The 20,432-nt window shown below is 43.6% G+C and overlaps 1 protein-coding gene across 5 annotated transcripts in view; it reads left to right on the top strand.

Annotated features, from left to right (window-relative positions):
* pcif1 (phosphorylated CTD interacting factor 1) overlaps positions 1-20,432 on the top strand; it is a 144,725-nt gene that overhangs the window by 1,910 nt on the left and 122,383 nt on the right. For 2 of the 5 annotated variants that reach the window (XM_068000741.1, XM_068000745.1), the window contains exons 1-2: positions 2,281-2,305; positions 18,832-18,981. In XM_068000741.1, coding sequence (XP_067856842.1) covers positions 2,284-2,305; positions 18,832-18,981 — 172 coding nt within the window. In that variant the 5' untranslated portion in view covers positions 2,281-2,283. Of the gene's footprint in view, positions 1-1,417; positions 1,439-2,280; positions 2,306-18,831; positions 18,982-20,432 lie in introns of those variants that run through there. The other 3 variants (XM_068000744.1, XM_068000743.1, XM_068000742.1) reach the window with 2 other exon arrangements.

Raw genomic sequence — 20,432 nt, 5'->3', positions numbered from 1 at the left:
TGAATAGATTCTGTCTTTGAATCCTCAAGTACACCCTCCCTTTCTAGTGCTGTAACAGTATCTTTGATCAATACTGCCACCAACCCTCTTTTTTTTCTCTCTTCCCTATCTTTCCTGAATACATTGTAGCCAGGGATATTAAGTGCCCAATCCTCCCTTGTTTGAGACAGCTCTCTGTTGCCACTATATCATCATCCCATGTGGCTGCTTGTGCTGCAGCTCACTAACCTTATTTACCACTTGCACTCCAAGCCCACCTTAGACTGCCTTGCATTCCCCCTCCCCCCCCCCCCCCCCCCAGTTCCTGAGCTGTATCTAAACTCTCTGTGGCCTCCCATAAAGGCAAGTTTTTTTTGGTCATGTGAATGAGCCATTTGGAGGAATAAACTTTGAATACCCTGTGTAGGATGCATCTGAACTAAAATAATTAACAATTAGAGCTGAGTGGGATATATTATCGCAAAGAAAATCATATGCTACTATTCATTTTCCAGAGTGAGGGAATCCAACTTAGTTTCATCAAAGACTTAGTAGCTCCAATTAAATCGAGTGATCAGGTGTTAAATTTGGCAAAGCCTCAAATCTGGTTATTGCTAAATGTTCCATTAGAGAAAACAGAAGATGAGTCTTTGAATCCATTCCTGGTTCTGTAAATTCCCCATTTGGTACATTTCTAGCAGATGGTCCTGTGTGCGAGCTCAGTGCAGATGTAATCCATAGAAAAAAAAAAGTGGAAGCTGCTTTTTAAGATGGAAATAGGCCGATGATTCCACAATAGGCTGCAGTAAGTAAGATGAGCACGGAGCCCCCAACAGAATGTTTTTGTTGTGGGGAAAAATGATTTGTAATGCAGATTTTTAGTACATTTATATTTAAATACCACTGTAATAAGATTACAAAAAATGTTCCCGTCTAATGGAGCCAAAATTTGCATGACGTTTTTGAGAAAAAAGGATTAAAGTATAAAATAAAGGCAAAAATATTAAGCAAGAATCAGCAACAGTGGGGAAAAATACAGCAGAGGGAAAAGGAGGTTCTAACTAGTTGTAAAACTACATAAGCTGAGAAAAGTAGGTAGTTTTTGCTCTCCAATCAGTGAAATCAGAAAATTCTAAATAGAGAACAAAAGTTAGGAAATTAATCAGATATGGGTGCCTCACCCTTTTTTTACAAGGGAAGCCTTGTACAAGGAGGTTTGAAAATGTACCACCCCAAGGTACGACTTATCTTCAAGTTTCATACAGGACAGGTGGTGTCTGTCAATGAAAAACTGATGCATCTGTGACTCAAAGAACAGCTGGCTCTATTAGCTTAGCATATGGTTCGAGAAAAGGGCCCTCCTTTATTCAGAAGGAACTGATTGTCTTCAATAGTTAAATTGGCAGCAAAGTAACCGTCTGAAGGCACCAGGAACGAAGATTTGTATGTATTCGTATGTGTAAGTATGCAACATGTGATACACTAGGGATTGAGTGGCATATAGGTTAAATAGAGGTTTTTTTTCCAAATGTGACACACCAAAATTCTTTCAACCACAGTCTGTAGCATATGGCTTTGGTTTAGAAGAAGTAAAAATTCAATGAGCTGAAAAGAATGAGAGAATCACAATGGTGGAATATTCCTTCACACATTATTCCAGTGTTAAAACCAGATGGAAGCATTAAGAGTTTGTGGAAAGTATAAGTTGGCTGTAAATCAGGATTTAGAAATCCCTGAATATCCAATGACTAAGCCTGAAGCACTATTTTCTCAGCTGTTTGAAGTACTAAAATTTTGTGTTGGTAGAGGAAACCTCCCATCGATATGTCAACAATAGTACTCTGAAGATTTATATTTGTTTACTATTTGGTGTTGCTGAAGCTTATGCTGTATTTCAAGGAACCATTGATAAAGTTTTAGGATGATGTTCTGGATGACTTGTTTGTGGCAGGGCTAGATGAGATGGAACTTAGAAACTAAAATGTAACAAATCAAAATGTTCTCTCCAATATTTGGGATTTTTTTTGGTAATGCTGAAGACCTCTCCATGTCCCGAGTTGGTTGAAGCTGCTGGAAAATGTGACTTAAACTAATCTTGGGCTAGGGCATGACTATATGATCATTCTGAATGTTAACCATTGGCTGTCCTTTTTAAAGGTTGCTTCGGAAGGGTGAGGCATGGAATTGAACTCGAGTGTATGGCAGTTTTCAGTGTGTTACAATTTACCAAGTGCTCACTGGCTTACAGATTCACTGCTGTCATTTTGCATTCTTTCAAAGGGACTGAAGGAAGGTCAATAGCATATGCCTCTGTCATTGATCTCTGGTAAGAGTAATGGGTATCATGTGGTCAATAGAAAGTCCATCAATATCTGTATAGTACATTTATTTTGGTGACTGATCTAGAACCACTTATTGATACTGGGACCAAACAGTTCTCAGCCTCCAAACTGAAAAGACGGGCATAGAGTTGTAAGCTTATTCCTATTCAGGACTAGGGATAGGCGATTGAGGTGTGTGCTGTGTGTGATCTTTGGATCAGTTTGGTTGGAAGATCAAGTGCAGTACACCCCTGAAACACACTCATTCAATTCTGGCAGGTGAGACTCAACACCCAAAGTACAAAGTTGGAAAGTTACCTCTACAGTATAGGCCTAGCTATCAAAATGATGATCGATTTATCTAGTGTCCTTGGTATAAAAGTCTGAGAGCAATTATAAGTGGAGGTTCCTACCTTTTTGAAATGTGGAGCCAACTGTTCTGTATGTTGGAAGTACTGGACCTGGTAATCATGCCAAGTAAAATTATCCAAGCTACGCTTGAAGGCAGACCCGTCACAAATTTTGCATCTTGCACTACAAGGCTGGATGTAGATGAGGAGGGTGAGATGTAACTGCATTACAGGAAATAGAATTAACTACAATAAAGCCTTCTGCTGTGGGGATTGTGAGTTATCATACCAGTATCAGGAACAGCTAATTACATGTCAGTCACCCTGAGATTGTGCCCTTCAAAGCTCTGACCAGGATGCAAGTTTGGATTATGTTGACCAGATGGTGCTTGATTATTCACCTAGTGGTGACATGTCCAGCTCATCCCTGGATTTGGCCTTGAGATTATGGCAATGATCCATTTTGAATTCAGAGTTTTCCTGTGACTGGTACATTGCCAGTGACATTGCCTACAGATTGTTGAATATAATTTTTATCTATAGACGAACCAGCGAGACGAGTTGGGTGACATCCTTCAGAAACTCTGTAGAGCCACCTAGTAACATAGAAAATAGGAGTAGGCCATTCGGCCCTTCGGGCAGCTCCGCCATTCAAAATGATCATGGCTGATCGTCTGACTCAGTACCCTGTTCCTGCTTTTTCCCCATATCCCTTGATCCCTTTAGCATTAAGAAATATATCTATCTCCTTGAATACATCTAATGACTTGGCCTTCACTGCCTTCTATGGTAGAGAATTCCACAGGTTCACCACCCTCTTGAGTGAAGAAATTTCTCCTCATCTTGGTTCTAAATGGCATACCCCGTATCCTGAGACTGTGACCCCTGGTTCTGGACTCCCCAGCCATCGGGAACAGCATCCCTGCATCTCATCTGTCTAGTCCTGTTAGAATTTTATATGTTTCGATGAGATCACCTCACATTCTTAACTCAAGTGAATATAGGCCTAGTCGACCCAATCTCTCCTCATATCAGTCCTGCCATCCCAGGAATCAGTCTGGTAGACCTTATTGCACTCCCTCCATGGCAAGGACATCCTTCCTCAGATAAGGAGACCAAAACTGCACACAATACTCCAGATGTGGTCTCACCAAGGCCCGATATAACTGCAGTAAGACATCCCTGCTCCTGTACTCAAATCCTCTTGCAATGAAGGCCAACATACCATTCGCCTTCATAACTGCTTGCTGCACCTGAATGCTTGCTTTCAGCGACTGGTGTACAAGGACACCCAGGTCTCGTTGCACCTCCCCTTTTCCCAATCTATCACCATTCAGATGATCTGCCTTTCTGTTTTTACAACCAAAGTGGATAACCTCACATTTATCCACGTTATACTGCATCTGCCATGTTCTTGCCCACTCACCCAACTTGTCTAAATCACATTGGAGCCTCTTTACATCCTCCTCACAGCTTACATTCCACCTCAGCTTTGTGTCATCTGCAAACTTGGAAATGTTACATTTAGTTCCCTCATCCAAATCATTGATATATATTGTGAATAGCTGGGGCCCAAGCACTGATCCCTGCGGTACCCCACTAGTCACTGCCTGACACCCGGAAAAAGACCCGTTTATTCCTACTCTCTGTTTCCTGTCTGTCAACCAATTCTCAATCCATGCCAGTATATTACCCCCAATTCCACATGCTTTAATTTTGCACACTAATCTCTTGTGTGGGACCTTATCAAAAGCCTTCTGAAAATCCAAGTACACCACATCCACTGGTTCTCCCCTATCTATTCTACTAGTTACATCCTCAAAAAAACTCCAGTAGATTTGTTAAGTATGATTTCCCTTTCATAAATCCATACTGACTTTGTCCAATCCTGCTAATGCCCTCCAAGTGTCCTGTTACCACATCTTTTATAATAGACTCTAGCATTTTCCCCACTACTGATGTTAGGCTAACTGGTCTGTAATTCCCTGTTTTTTTTTCTCCCTTTTTTAAATAGTGGGGTTACATTTGCCACCCTCCAATCTGTAGGAACTGTTCCGGAGTCATAGAATTTTGGAAGATGATCACCAATGCATCCACTATTTCCAGGGCCACTTCCTTTAGTACTCTGGGATGTAGATTATCAGGCCCTGTAATTTCCCTAGCACTTTTTTTAACTAATACTGGTTTCCTTCAGTTCCTCCCTCTCACTAGACCCTTGGTTCCCTAACAATTCTGGGAGGTTATTTGTGTCCTCTGTGAAGACAGAACCAAAGTATGTGTTTAATTGTTCTGCCATTTCTTTGTTCCCCATTATAATTTCCCCTATTTCTGACTGTAAGGGACCTACATTTGTCTTCACTAATCTTTTTCTCTTGACATATTTATAGAAGCTTTTGCAGTCAGTTTTTATGTTCCCTGCTAGTTTACTCTCATACTCTCTTTTTCCCCTCTTGATCAATCACTTTGTCCTCCTTTGCTGAATTCTGAACTGCTTCCAATCCTCAGGCTTGCCGCTTTTTCTGGCAATTTTATATGTCTCCCCTTTGGATCTAATAGTATCCCTAATTTCTTTTGAAGCCACGGTTGAGCCACCATTCCTGTTTCATTTTTGCACCAGACAGGAATGAATAATTGTTGTAATTCCTGCACATGTTCTTTAAATATTAGCCATTGCCTATCCACTGTCATCCCTTTTAGTAAAGTTCCCCAATCTATCATAGCCAACTCACACCTCATACTTTCGTAATTTCCTTTATTTAGATTGAGGACCCCAGTTTCAGATTCAACTACTTCACTCTCCATCTTAATGAGGAATTCTATCATGTTATGATCGCTCTTCCCTAATGGATCCCGCACAACAAGATTGTTAATTAATCCTTTCTCATTGCACAATACCCAGTCTAGGATCGCCTGTTCTATAGTTGGTTCCTCAACGTATTTGTCTAGAAAACAGTCACGTACACACTCCAGGAATTCCTCCCCCACAGTATTATTGCTAATTTGGTTTGACCAATCTTTCTGTAGATTAAAGTTACCCATGATTATAGTTGTACTCTTGCATGTGTCTCTAATTTCCTGTTTAATGCCCTCCCCTACATCTCCACTACTGTTTGGGGGCCTGTAGACAACCCCCACCAACATTTTCTGCCCCTTGGTGTTTCTTAGCTCCACTCGTACAGATTCCACATCGTGATTTTCCGAGCCAATATCCTTCCTCACTATTGCATTGATTTCCTCCTTTACTAACAACGCTACCCCACCTGCTTTCCCTTTTTGCCTGTCCTTCCTAAATATTGAATACCCCTGGATGTTCAGTTCCCATCCTTGGTCACCCTGAAGCCATGTCTCCGTAATCGCAACTATATCATAACCGTTAATATCTATCTGCGCTGTTAATTCATCTGGCTTATTGGGAATGCTCTGCGCATTTAGACACAATGCCTTTAGACTTGTCTTTTTAAGATTGCTAGTCATCTTGGTTTTATTTTGTACTATGGCCCTATTTGTTTTTCACCCTTGTTTTCTCTGCCTTCTATTGTTGCTTCTTCCCTGGTTAGAGTCTGTAGCTACATCATGAAGGTTGGCCTAGCAAAGTTAGGAAATGTTCTAGTAGTTTTCCAGTCCACAAAAGTGACAATGGGAAGTAAGATTTGTGGGTAAGAAATGTATGCTCCACATAAGATTTTTGATAATATATAGATGGATGCAGTATCCAATGGCTCTGAAATCATTCATATACCGTCCATAAGTGCTGGTGCCAGCATTAATGTTTTGATTCGACTCATGGTTCGCCAGAAGAACTGACTTCAGATAATGGTTCTCTGTTTACATCTCTTGTAAAGCATAATGGAATATAGCACACCTGATCCTCAGCTTACCTCGTGAGAGGGAATGTTTTCTTCGAACTTTGAAGCAGGTAATGATGACAGTGAAGTCTGAATTGGGACTGGTGACTGAGAAGGTGTTCCCTTTTCTATTATATGGAACCACACCACCCAGCACTACAGAGTTTGCAGTTGCTGAATTGTTGGTTAAACAGCTGTGTCTCAGGTTAGATGTGAGTTCTAACCTTACTAGTACTATTCACAACCAGGTAATGCCCCTGGAGAATAAAAACACAACCTGTGGAGATTGGGTGCTGGTATTGGTTTTGTGTTTACTGGAATACGGTGAAAGTTTAGGATGCTGGAGTGGCTTAATCACATCCAAATTGGGGACTTCACATCGAAAAGACATTGATCAAATCCTGGATCAATCAGAAACAAAACTTATGGATCACCTTCAGGTGTTGTCTCAGTTAATTCAGTCGGCAAGGCACGAACTGAAGAAAAGTCTGTGGAGTTATCAAAGCCAGTTTAATGACACCAACTGAGACATGTAAGGTTCCATCACCAATAAATTCATTCCGATTTAGCGGAGATGTCCTGAGCAAAACTTCAAACCTAGGTTATTGAAAGTATATAGATGTGTTTAACCATTGCTGGATACAGACCTTCCCTACTACACCACACATGATGCTGATAAAATAGGAATTGTAATTTACTGTATTTTGAAACTGGTTGAATTGTGTACAGTAGTAGTGTATGACTGAAGATAACCAAGTTAATTTTGGATAATATTTTAGGGAGAGAGATAACTGGGGTTAAAAGGATGTTAATATGGGACCACTAAACTCTGAGTGTGACCTTTCTTGGAGACAGGATTCTGTGAATGAGTCACTGAAGTCCGAGAAGTAAACTATTTGGAGAGCCCTTGTGAATGTCATTGTAAATTATAAAACACTACAGAAAACCACATGAACTTTAGCAAAAGCAAAATGCTGCAGATGCTGGAAATCTGATATAAAACCAGAAAATGCTGGAGAAGCTCAGCAAGTCAGGCAGCATCTGTGGAGAAAGAAACAGTTGACGTTTCAGATCGATGATCTTTCGTCAGAACTGGAAGATGTTAAGAGTTAAAGTTTTTGAGCAAGTACAGAGCCAGGGAAAGGGAGGGGAGGAAAGAACATTGAGACCTTCCCTTGATAGGGTAGAGGGCATGAGTGATTAAGGCAAGGAAGACAGTAATGGATCAGTTTGAGAAACAAAAGAGTAGCTGTTAATGGCAGCAGCAGAACCATTACCAACACTAGCTGACCAAAAAAATGGTTATGATCTGAAGCTTTTGCTCAGTGTTGAGTCCGGAAGATTGTAAAGTGCCTAAACGAAAGATGAGGTGCTATTCCTCAAGCTTACGTTGAGCTTCACTGGAACAGAGTAAGAGGCTGAGGACAGAGCGGTCAGAGTAGGGGAATTAAAATGGCAAGTGACCGGCAGGTCAGGGTCATGCTTGCGTACAGAGTGGAGCTGTTCAGCAAAGCGATCACCCAGCCTGTTTGGTCTCCCCAGTGTAGTGGAGACCACGTTGTGTGCAGTGGATACAGTATACTAAATTGAACAAATAAACTGCTGGTTGGGTGGAATTTAATTTGGAAACTACCTGGAATAAGTCGGCGCTGGAGACAGTTGCTGAGGAAAAGGATGTGGCTGTGAAAGCAAGTTTTTGAAGAAACCTGATCAAACATGAGGGAAACAGAAAGCAATGAAGGTGAGAAGGTAAAAGAGACAAACGGAAATCCCGACGGAGAGAAGAGAAGTACCTATATGAAAGATGAGGTGCTGTTCGTCGAGCTTATGTTGAACTTCATTGGAACGGAGTAAGAGGCTGAGGACAGAGGGGTCAGAATAGGGGAATTAAAATGGCAAGTGACCGGCAGGTCAGGGTCATGCTTGCGGACAGAGCGGAGGTGTTCAGCAAGGTGATCACCCAGTCAGTGTTTGGTCTCTCCAATGTAGAGGAGACCACATTGTATGCAGTGAATACAGTATATTAAATTGAAAGAAATACAAGTAAATCGCTGTTTCACCTGGAAGGAGTGTCTGGGGCCCTGGATGGTGGGAAGGGAGGAGGTGGAAGGGCAGTTGTTAATCTCCTGCGCTTGCACAGGAAGGTGCCGTGGGGAGGAGAGCGGGTGATGGAAGAGTTGTCTAGGGCGACGCAGAGGGAGCAGTCCCTTCGGAGGGGAAGATGTGTTTGGTGGTGGGATCACCATCATCCCTTTTGTCATTTAATCACTCCTGCCCTCTACCCTATCTCAGACCTTCCCTTTTGTTCTTTCCTCTCCTCCCCCTTTCCCTGGCTCTGTACTTGCTCAAAAACGTTAACTCTTTAACTTCTCTCAGTTCTGACGAAAGGTCTTAGACCTGAAACGTTAAGTCTGTTTCTTTCTCCACAGATGCTGCCTGACTTGCTGAGCTTCTCCAGAATTTTCTGTTTATTTCAGATTTCCAGCATCCACAATATTTTGCATTTGATTGTGTTTAATTCACGGCCATTTCTCTTCCAGGAATGCCCCACCTTGAAGTTCTGCTCTTCTCTCCGACGGGATTTCCGTTTCTCTTTTACCTTCTTCACCTTCATTGCTTTCTGATTCCTTTCTCATGTTTGATCAAGTTTCTTCTAAAACTTGCTTTCACAGCCACATCCCTTTCCTCAGCAACTGTCTCCAGCTCTGACATATTCCAGGTGGTTTCCAACTTAAATTCCACCCTTTGTGTTTCGGATCCACTCGTGATTACAGATATCTTAATGATGATCAGCGTTCCTCGAACCACTGCTCTCACCGCTTCCTGAGATCCACGCTCAATGCCATGCGCTGCCACGTGCACACTCTCGACCTCTCTCCAGCAGCACCCTCGCTATTTTAAAGCTGTCCTGGTCCGCGGTTCCATTTCATCCTTCGCCTCATCCGGCCCTATAACACAAAACTTTTTGTCTTCCTTTCAGATGTCAAGGACCACAAGCTTCAATAACTCAAGTGCCAGTGCCCCTCCAGACCCTCCTTCCCCTTCACTTTCCTCTGACCCCATCCCTCCCTCCAATCTCACCCTTTGTCGTGTTTTCACTATCCTCTCTGATCTTTCTCTCTCTCTGACCCTGAACAATCAGTCCTCTCCGACACCTCCCCTTGGACCATGACCCTACCGCCGAACATCAAGCCATAGTTTCCCAGACCGTCACTGACCTCATCTCCTCTGGAGATCTCCCTCCACTCCCCCCCCCCCCCCCCCCCCCCCCCACCCACAGTCTTCAAACTCATAGTCCCTCAGTCCCGTACAGCCCACTTCTACCTCCTTCTCAAGATCCACAAACAGGACTGCCCTGGGAACATAAGAAATAGGAGCAGGAGTAGGCCAATCGGCCCCTTGAGCCTGCTCCGCCATTCAATAAGATCATGGCTGATCTGATCCAAACCTCAAATCTAAATTCATGTCCAATTTCCTGCCCTCTCCCCGTAACCCCTAATTCCCTTTACTTCTAGGAAACTGTCGATTTCTGTTTTAAATTTATTTAATGATATAGCTTCCACAGCTTCCTGGGGCAGCAAATTCCACAGACCTACTACCCTCTGAGTGAAGAAGTTTCTCCTCATCTCAGTTTTGAAAGAGCAGCCCCTTATTCTAAGATTATGCCCCCTCGTTCTAGTTTCACCCATCCTTGGGAACATCCTTACCGCATCCACCCGATCAAGCCCCTTCACAATCTTATATGTTTCAATAAGATTGCCTCTCATTCTTCTGAACTCCAATGAGTAGAGTCCCAATCTCCTCAACCTCTCCTCATATGTCCGCCCCCTCATCCCCAGGATTAACCGAGTGAACCTTCTTTGTACTGCCTCGAGAGCAAGTATGTCTTTTCTTAAGTATGGAGATCAAAACTGTATGCAGTATTCCAGGTGCGGTCTCACCAATACCTTATATAACTGCAGCAATACCTCCCTGTTTTTATGTTCTATCCCCCGAGCAATAAAAGCCAACATTCCGTTGGCCTTCTTGATCACCTGCTGCACCTGCAAACTAACTTTTTGATTTTCTTGCACTCGGACCCCCAGATCCCTTTGTACTGCAATACTTTCCAGTTTCTCGCCATTAAGATCATAACTTGCTCTCCGATTTTTCCTGCCAAAGTGCATAACCTCACATTTTCCAATATTGTATTGCATCTGCCAAATCTCCGCCCACTCACCCAGCCTGTCTATATCCCCTTGTAGGTTTTTTATGTCCTCCTCACTCTCTACTTTCCCTCCCATCTTTGTATCATCTGCAAACTTTGACATGTTGCACTCGGTCCCCTCCTCCAAATCGTTAATATAGATTGTAAAGAGTTGGGGACCCAGCACCGACCCCTGCGGAACACTACTGGTTGCCAGTCCGAGAATGTACCATTTATCCCAATTCTCTGCTTCCTGTCAGATAACCAATCCTCCACCCATGCCAGAATATTATCCCCATCGTTTCAGCCTATTCTTGCCCCCGGAACTTATTTCCGCCTATCTTGACTTTCTTGTCTCCCCTTGTCCAGTCTTTTCCAACCTACATCCGCGACTCTTCTGATGCCCTCGGCTTAACAGTTTTCAGTTCCCCGGCCCTAACCGTCTCCTTTTCACCATGGATGTCCAGTCCCTCCACCGCCATTCCCCGGCAGGCGGCTTGCGGGCTCTCCGTTTCTTCCTTGAACGGAGGCCCAACCACCACCATCCTCCTCCGCCTGGCTGAACTTGTTCTTATGTTGAACAACTTCTCCTTTGACTCCACTCCCTTCAAATAAAAGGTGTCACTCTGGGAATCCTATGGGTTCCAGATATGCCTGCCTTTTTGCGGCATACATGGAACATTCCTTGTTCCAGTCCTACTCGGGTCCCCTCCCTCACTTTTTTCCGGTACATTGATGACTGTATCGGTGTCACTTCCTGCTCTCACCCCGAACTGGAAAATTTTATCAACTATGCTTCTAATTTGCACCCTTCACATGGTCCATCTCCGACTCTTCCGTTCCTCAACTTTTCTATCTCCATCTTTGTGGATAGGCTGTCAACCAATATCTATTATAAGCCCACCGACTCCCACAGCTACCTTGATTACACTTCCTCCCACCCTGCTTCTTGTAAGGATTCAGTTCCCTTCTCCCACTTTCTCCGGCTCCATTGCATCTGTTCTGACGATACCACCTTCCGCACCAGTGTTTCCGATTTGTCTTCCTTTTCCCTCAACCGAGGATTCCCCTCCACTGTCGTTGAGTGTCCGTTCTATTTCCTTGTCCTCACCTTCCACCCCACCTATCATCCTCTGCCATTTCTACCACCTCCAGCAGGATCCCACCACCAAACACATCTTCCTCTTTTCTCCCCTTTCAGTGTTCCGAAGGGACCGCTCCCTCTGCGACACCCTAGTCCACTCTTCTGACACCCGCTCTCCTCCCCATGGCACCTTGCCGTGTGAACGCAGGAGAAACAACACCTGCCCCTTCACCTCCTCTCTTCCCACCGTCCAGGGCCCCAAACACACTTTCCAGGTGAAACAGAGGTTTACTTGTACTACTTTCAGTTTAATAAAACTGTATTCGCTGCTCACAATGTGGCCTCTACATTGGGGAGACCAAACGCAGACTGGGTGATCGCCTTGCTGAACACCTCTGCTCTGTCTGCAAGTGTGATCCTGACCTCCCCCTTTCCCTGGCTCTGTCCTTGCCATTTTAATTCCCTTATTCTGCCCCTCTGGCCTCAGCCTCTTACTCTGTTCCAATGAAGCTCAACGTAAACTTGAGGAACAGCACCTCATCTTCCGTTTAGGCACTTTACAACCTTCTGTACTCAACATTGATTTCAATAACTTCAGATCATAACCACTGCTCCCATTTTTTCGGTCAGCAGGTGTTTCTTAACCTGTCCCATTGCCACCTTCCTTTCCTTGCACCATCATCCCTTTTGCCATTTAATCACTCATGCCCTCTACCCTATCACAGACCTTCCCTTTTGTTCTTTCCTCCCCACCCCTCCCTCCTCCCCCTTTCCCTGGCTCTGTACTTGCTCAAAAACTTTAACTCTTAACATCTTCCAGTTGTGACGAAAGGTCTTCGACCTGGTACTTTAACTCTGTTTCTTTCTCCACAGACGCTGCCTGACTTGCTGAGCTTCTCCAGCATTTTCTGTTTTTATTATTAATGAACTTACTTTACTCAGCGGCTCCAAAAGCCAATTAAAACCAGCTAAATCTAGGTGTATGTGGATCTAGTTCATAGTTGTATTCTCTTACAATAGTTTAAATTTTCAAGTTGCCTACTTTATGCTGGAACCTTTCCATGTAATTTGGTGACCCACTGTTTTCAACAGTGTCTGCTGCCCTCTTCTAGGAAACTTCATGCAAGACCATAATAGGCCTTATAGCTCCAGATATGTGACCAGGTTGCAGATTCCGTTAAGTTTCTACGCAGTGATTTTGCTGGACTAAGTCCATCTTGGGGAGGTGGTCACAACATGCAGTAAAGTTGAAGACCACAGGTTATTCTGCGGCGAGTGACTCACCTCCTGACTCCCCAAAGCCTTTCCACCATCTACAAGGCACAAGTCAGGAGTGTGATGGAATACTCTCCACTTGCCTGGATGAGTGCAGCTCCAACAACACTCAAGAAGCTCGACACCATCCAAGATAAAGCAGCCCGCTTGATTGGCACCCCATCCACCACCCTAAACATTCACTCCCTTCACCACCGGCGCACTGTGGCTGCAGTGTGTACCATCCACAGGATGCACTGCAGCAACTCGCCAAGGCTTCTTCAACAGCACCTCCCAAACCCGCGACCTCTACCACCTACAAGGACAAGGGCAGCAGGCGCATGGGAACAACACCACTGCACGTTCCCCTCCAAGTCACACACCATCCCGACTTGGAAATATATCGCCGTTCCTTCATCGTCGCTGGGTCAAAATCCTGGAACTCCCTTCCTAACAGCACTGTGGGAGAACCGTCACCACATGGACTGCAGCGGTTCAAGAAGGCGGCTCACCACCACCTTCTCGAGGGCAGTTGGAGATGGGCAATAAATGCTGGCCTCGCCAGCGACGCCCACATCCCGTGAACGAATAAAAAATATTCCCCCTATTCCCAAGTTCTGAAATGTGTCATCATCCATGTGTTATACCAGTTCATGCTTCAGTAGAAGGGACAAAGTTTCTTGCTCCTGTGACATTCCCAAGTATTTATGCAGCGGCTCCAAAAGCCACCTGAAACCAGCTAGGTCTGGGTGTATGTGGATCTATTTCATAGTTGTATATGAACTCCATCTTGGTCTGTCCCCTGATCTATAAAAACAGTTGTCTTTTCAGATTTCCAGCTAAAAGTTTACTCCTGTCCTGAGAGTTGATTTTTTTTTTCATTTATACAAATTCTCTCAACCATGTTTGAAGCCAAAAGCTGCCATTGACATAAAGATCTTATTGCTCAAGGTTTTTTTGTGCGTGTTCCCTATTTAAAGATTTGGGGGACTCTGTGCCTTAGTAATGGCAACTCCTTGACTCACATGGCAGAGTTCATCAGATTCAGGAGACAATAGACCTTTAACTCATCCCCTTCTGAGGAACAATTATTTCACTCCTGAAATAGAGGGATTCTAATCCTCACTTCATTTCTGTGGGAATAGACTGTGGATTCTTCGATCTCTGTACTGAGTGATTTTGGATAATAAACCACATTATTTTATATTAGGATCTGCTATTTCACATCAAGTTTTCAGGGGCAGTCGTTTGATGAACATGACCACTAGTTGGCCCAGTGTCCGTTGGCCCTGCCCCAATGAACGTTTGTAAAGCCACCATATGGATTACTGCAAACTCACCACCCCCCCCCCCCCACCCACCAAGTGGAAAAAAAACTTCCCTTTTTATTACATTGCTTCCTGGATTTTTGGCTCGGGATAGCTTCAGTTCTAGTCGAGCAGACCAGAAACTTGTGTTGGTCTGAGTTCATTGGTGAAACAAAAAAGATGGACAATTAACGAACTTGCATTTTGTAAAGAACAAATGTGGGGAGGCAAAAAAACATTATTATGGAAAGAAACTGCACAGATTAATGGTGTGCCACCATTTTTGTCAGCACTGCCCTCTCCTTTCTCTGGGCCATGTCAATCTGCTCATGGTGTTTTGTAAGCAGGAGTTTTGAGGTGCACAGAAGTGGTTTGGATTTATTTGCTTGTTCATGATGCCCCTCTCTGGTTGAGACTGGGAAATCAGTGAGAGATATGTTGATGGATGGGCATGAATTCATCTCTTTAGGATGAAGACTGTTGATGTGCTAAACGATATAGCTGTGGTTCTCACTATTTGTGTCCTCCCAGGAGAAAAGGTCTTGTATCTTTTGATTCTTTATGGATTCTAGTTAGCCTGTTGATTACAGTTTAAGTATATAACTTTAAATTATAATGATACCGTCATGTATTGAAAATAATGAATCCACACTTAAATCACAAGTTGTGTTTAGTTAAAGATACTCTTACTAGCTGTGAAATAACGTGTGACTTGTCGTCTTAGTTTGAGGGGTTAGTAATGGCGCCACCTTGAGAGCTGAGAGTTTTTGCAGTATTCTGTACTGAAGATCTGGCCTTGCACAAGTATGTAGTAAAGTAGCATTAATACTCTCATTGCACTTATTGCTGTTTGGGATCATCTAGCATGCTCGGAATCGGGAAATTTTATGTACATCAACTGATCCATCTGATTACAAGCCTAAAATTTTGGCTGGAGGACGGGAGGACATTGGAGTCTAGAAATAGTAAAAGTGTGGATACGAAGCATGGAAGTAAATGGATGTGGTGATGATAGGCTTGGTGGCTGAGTCTTTGCATCACCTGGTTCAATCTGATGGAGTCGGTGACAAGGACCAGAGTTATGGCGGGGGCTGAAGAGGATGGCTTTGGACTTAGAGGACCATTTAACTCCTCCATGATTTGATGTCTGTCGGGCAGTTTGACAGCAGAGAGGTGGTTAAGAGTTTGAGGGAATTGGTGGAGAGGTAGAGTTGGTGTAATCGGCGACATGTGGAAATTGGCCCCTAAACAATTCCTGATTTTTTTTAAACTAAATATTGAAAATGTAGAAAATCCATTTTTTTTCTCGTGACTGTTGGTGTAATTGAATTTCTGTTGTATTGGATTATTTCTCATAGATCTTTGTCATATTGAATATTTAAACATGGAAAATAGTAAATGTGTCAATGCCATGTTGCAGAGATAAAAGGTGAAAAGTCGTGGGACATGCGACGATGAAACAGACCTTCCTTTACCAAAAGACTTAAGTTTCTGTGAAGATGATTTGGCCAGCATAAAGTTTTTAAGGAAAAGCTTGGGTTGTTTCTGAGCCCATTTTGAGGGTGACCTTCACGTAAATTACATGTTGAATATATTTTGCCTGTTTGGGAGGTGCAGTAACTGCATTTTTAGTAGCATTGAAGTTTTAACTTCTGTTTGCAAACTGGGAAGCTAAAGCACAACGAGGGGGTCCATGCATGAGTGGCAGGCTACACAACCTGCTCGCATTGCAGAAGTGTCCAGAAATTCGCTCCTGATTTAAGACAAGATTGTATATATGAAACAATAGACATCAGTGAGCACTGGAGCAACTCCACCATAGCAATTAGCGAGTTCAGAACCTTTCCAGTATAAACATGTATATTTTATTGCTTTCCCAAATTTTCCTGGTTTGGCGTATTGGTGAATGTCACCAGGCTTTGCCGCTTGTCGGTGGAAGGGGACCCGGGCCTTGCCGCTTGTCGGTGGAAGGGGACCCGGGCCTTGTCGGTGGAAGGGGACCCGGGCCTTGCCGCTTGTCGGTGGAAGGGGACCCGGGCCTTGCCGCTTGTCGGTGGAAGGGGACCCGGGCCTTGCCGCTTGTGTTACAAAAAGTGCAGATCGTTCAAGGAATGAATCTGAATGTCGAGTGAACATGGACAAACCCCACCCCAAATTTAGGATCGGTATTGTCTGGCGGGCTCTGGCCTCTTGGTCTAGGGAATAATGTGTGCCAATGTTCTAACATCTTGCAAAGAAAATAATTGAGACCTGTATATTGGAACTCTATTCAATAAATGGGAACTTTGCACAGTGTCCCAGTACCCTGCTGACTAAACTATTAACTACACAAGAATACACAAGGACCACTTACCCTACTGAATAAGTCCATACATGCCGTATGTTGTCCTGCTGTTGAATTAACTTCTGTTAGTCCAACAAATGTGAGTGATGGTTTCACCTTCTAGAATATGCTATTGTACCAAAAGTACTTGAGAATTTATTTTCCTAAAAGCGCCCTCATTAGTAGTTTCACTTTATTGGGCTGTGATCCCTTGGTGTTAGTGATGTTACATTGCTGAGATGCTCATCTATTCTCGTTTGCCTTAAGCTTGTGGACTTGATCGGTTGAATAGTTATTAATGTAAGTCTAGTTATCTTTACTGTGCCAATGATCATATAGGTCTAGACTTTCAGCTGCCACCCCGCTTTGGTGTTTGGTGGGTCTGGGTGAAGGTGGATGTACTGCCATATATGGGCAGGTGTAGCTTAATTCTATGCAAATTGGGGAGATTTGTAATTCCCTCATGATTTTGAGTCTGGAGTGCTGGATGCAAGGGACACCTGTTACACCCAGGAGTTCGGGGGTGGGGTCTGAATAACTTTTCCTGGAGCAAGTGCCTGTACAAGCAGAGAGCGTCACTTTGCACAGGCTGAAGAGGATGACAATTTTTTTTTTAGAAAGTTCACACTTTAGCTGGCTGCATCCCAGTGTTGTGGGAGTTCAAGGCGGCTAGCAAAACCCTGTCCCACTTCAGAGTTCCCGTTTCCTGTATTTAGATGACCCCAAGGCTGTAAGTTCAGCCAGGGTCAAGGGAGTACCTCCTTTTGGGGGGGGGTCCTGCCCTAGTCGAGATTCGCTCCAACCAAAGGGAGCTGGAAAGTCAAGGCCACAATGTTCAGGTGTGTCCACATTGGATAAGCTGTAGGCTTCTTTGCCTGTTATTCAACTGTATGTTACTGTTATAATATCAGTTTTTGAGTTGCCGCTTTCTCCTTTCAACTGTCAGACTGTGCTTTCCAATTGCGTCTTCTCCCCTACAAATAGCGCACTTCTTTCCAAGTCCTGTCTTTGCAGAGGTAACTCAGCCCAGGATTAACAATTTCCTTTTAATTGCAGTAAACAGCACAGTTGTCTTTTCTGCTGGTATGTCCTATGTATTCAATCTCCTTCAAATAGCAGAAATATCAAACACAAGACTAGTGTTGTACAGGCTAAAATAACTTTAGGGTTTATTTAACAATTAACACAAACACACAGGCATTAGGATTATCAAAACTAGGGATATCCGAGGTAGGTGAATAAACAGCACACCAGGCAATGTTCTTGTACTGTATGGAAAGCCTGTTAGTGTCAATCAGATGTGTCAGACTATTTTCTACTGGAGAAAAAGCAAACACTTTAAATAGTCTCAAGCTCCTTCCACCCCACCCTTTTGCTGCCTTTTCTGTTCCTTGGATGCTGCCTCCTCCAGGTCTGAGTGTTGACTCAGAATTGATCTCTGTCCCCAGCATCAAAAAGTTCAGCCTTTAAACTCCCCTGATGGCAGAATTTCCTGTCCACTGACCAGTCAACGATGGTCCCTCCAATGTTCTAACATTTAATGCAATATATTATGAAAAGCATCACAGAACCCTAGTGAGGAATTTTGACACATTCCGAATCAAACGACAGGTGCACTCTTAGCGAATACATCTGGCTCTAAATATTTACATTTCCAACCCACGATTCACAGTTTAACCCAGCGACCAGACTGTTAACAGACTAATGTATGAGCCAGTAGCCTTGGACAGGTGAAGCCGTCTGGGATGCTACAGAATATTCAGAGCTATTTTAACATTATCTTTCAATTAAGTAAGCAGATACACAACCATCAAGACATGTTTTCAATTTTCATCACAGCTGTAGTCTTTAATTTGGCCAATCTACATCCAATAAAGTAATCTTTTTATCTGTCAGTTTTCAGACTATATAGTGGGATATAAGTCCTGTGTTGTCATTGTTTTAACTATAAAGTGCTGGATACTGCCAGCTTGGTTATGATTATCCTGTTTTCAATTTTTTTTTAGGTTGCATAGAATTAATGTTCAATTAGCTCGATTGTCTTGGGATTTAACAGAAGGAAGTTTTACAACTACAAAAACAGCAAAATCAAATTCCCGCTCACGTTTCCAGAGTAAAGATGTTTACAGGGCTGCCTGGAACTGCATGTCCACTGGAGTAACTCTTGTTGTTTTGTCCTTAGTTTGCAGGACAGATGCAAAAGAAATGGCGAGCGAAAACCACAGCGGTGTGCAAGCGGACCCCACAGTGATCGTCCAGCCGGCGGGTACATCCGATCAGGAGCAGCCCTCCTCACCAAAATCTGTCAAACCAGTGGTGCAGGATCTGCCAGGTGAGAGCCGAGCCTCTGATTTATTCTCTGCTATCTATTTCTGCTATGTAGCGCTAACCTCTTGATATATTCACTGGTCAGGTACCTTACACATGGGTAAACCTGTACGAGTTTATGACTGAGAAATCTCTAGATACAAACATTGGATAAAACTGAGGGTAGAGATAGCTGGCCAGTTGTATGTTTATAGTCAGTTTACAAGTTGCCACAGAAACTCTAGATTCTCTATTCAGATCCTGGAGGTGCAGGGACAAAGTGTTAGGTGATTTTGACATCAGTGTTCAGTTATTATGTTTTCAGACCTGGTCCCAGCTCACTTGACTGCAGTTTGCTGATTATGATTAACTAATTGCTTATATGAAGGACTTTCAAGGCTATAGAGGACCCAGCTGTTTGAAAGTTACAAAAAGTTGCCACTCTTGAGAGAAGTGTTGGTGAATTGCTGTTGGTGTGTTTAGGAGGTGGTATTTAGTTGCTGAAGGGTGTTGCTGATTCTGCCCATGTGTCTCGGAGGGGATGCTGTTGAGTCTGAGGGATTGGGACATTAAACCGAGGCCCTATCTGGTGGACATAAGTTCCCACGGCACTATTTGCAGAAGAGCTGGGGAGTTTTCCGTGTCCTGGCCAATATTTATCCCTCAACCAACATCAACTAAATACACATTCAGCTCATTGCCTGTGGGACCTTGCTGTGCAGAAATTGGCTGCTGAAACATCCTTATATTGCAACAGTAATTTATACCTCAACAAAAGTACTTAATTGACTATGAAGTGCTTTTGGATGCCTAGAGTTTGTGAAGGTGCTATATAATTGCAAGTTTGTTCTTTTGGCTGTGAAGTGCCTTGTGATGCATTAATGGTGCTATATAGATGCACGTTGTCGTCGGGGGATGTTAGTAAGTCTCTGAGGGCATGTTAGGGGATGGTGGTGAGTCTTGGGGCGTGTTTAGGAAGGGAGTGTTCAGTTGCTTAAAAGCGTTGCAGAAAGTGTGTTGGTGAGTTAGAGTACGTGTTTACAAAAGGGTGTTGATGAATTGCAGGGGGTCTAAGCATGGCCATCAGTGAGGTGGGGTAGTGGTATGTTCCTAAGGGTATGTTTAAGAGGGAGCTTCAGTGATTTGCTGTGCGTCTATTTAGGAAGGGTTGTTGGGAGGCAGCTAATTTGTGCACAGCAAGGTCACACAAACAGCAGTGAGACAAATGACTGGATTATCTGTTTTACTATGTTGGTTGAGGGATAAATATTGGCCGGGGACCGGGGAGAACTTTGGAGGAAGAGTGGGAGAAGCCCAGGGCATTTTAGGGCCATAGTTTTTATTGGTATGGTTAGTCTTCTCGTAAAGCCCGCATTTATTAGGCTTTAGAGATGCCTTCATTTGCCCTGACCCTTCTGCCGTTTCTATACACAGGGCATTCAAAACTGTTTCTTGTGAATCAATTCTGCTTCTGAT

The sequence above is a fragment of the Heptranchias perlo genome, chromosome 19, assembly GCF_035084215.1.
Source record: "Heptranchias perlo isolate sHepPer1 chromosome 19, sHepPer1.hap1, whole genome shotgun sequence".
NCBI lineage: Eukaryota > Metazoa > Chordata > Chondrichthyes > Hexanchiformes > Hexanchidae > Heptranchias > Heptranchias perlo.
Note: the sequence above shows the minus strand (reverse complement) of the source record. Positions and strands in the feature narration are given on the sequence as shown.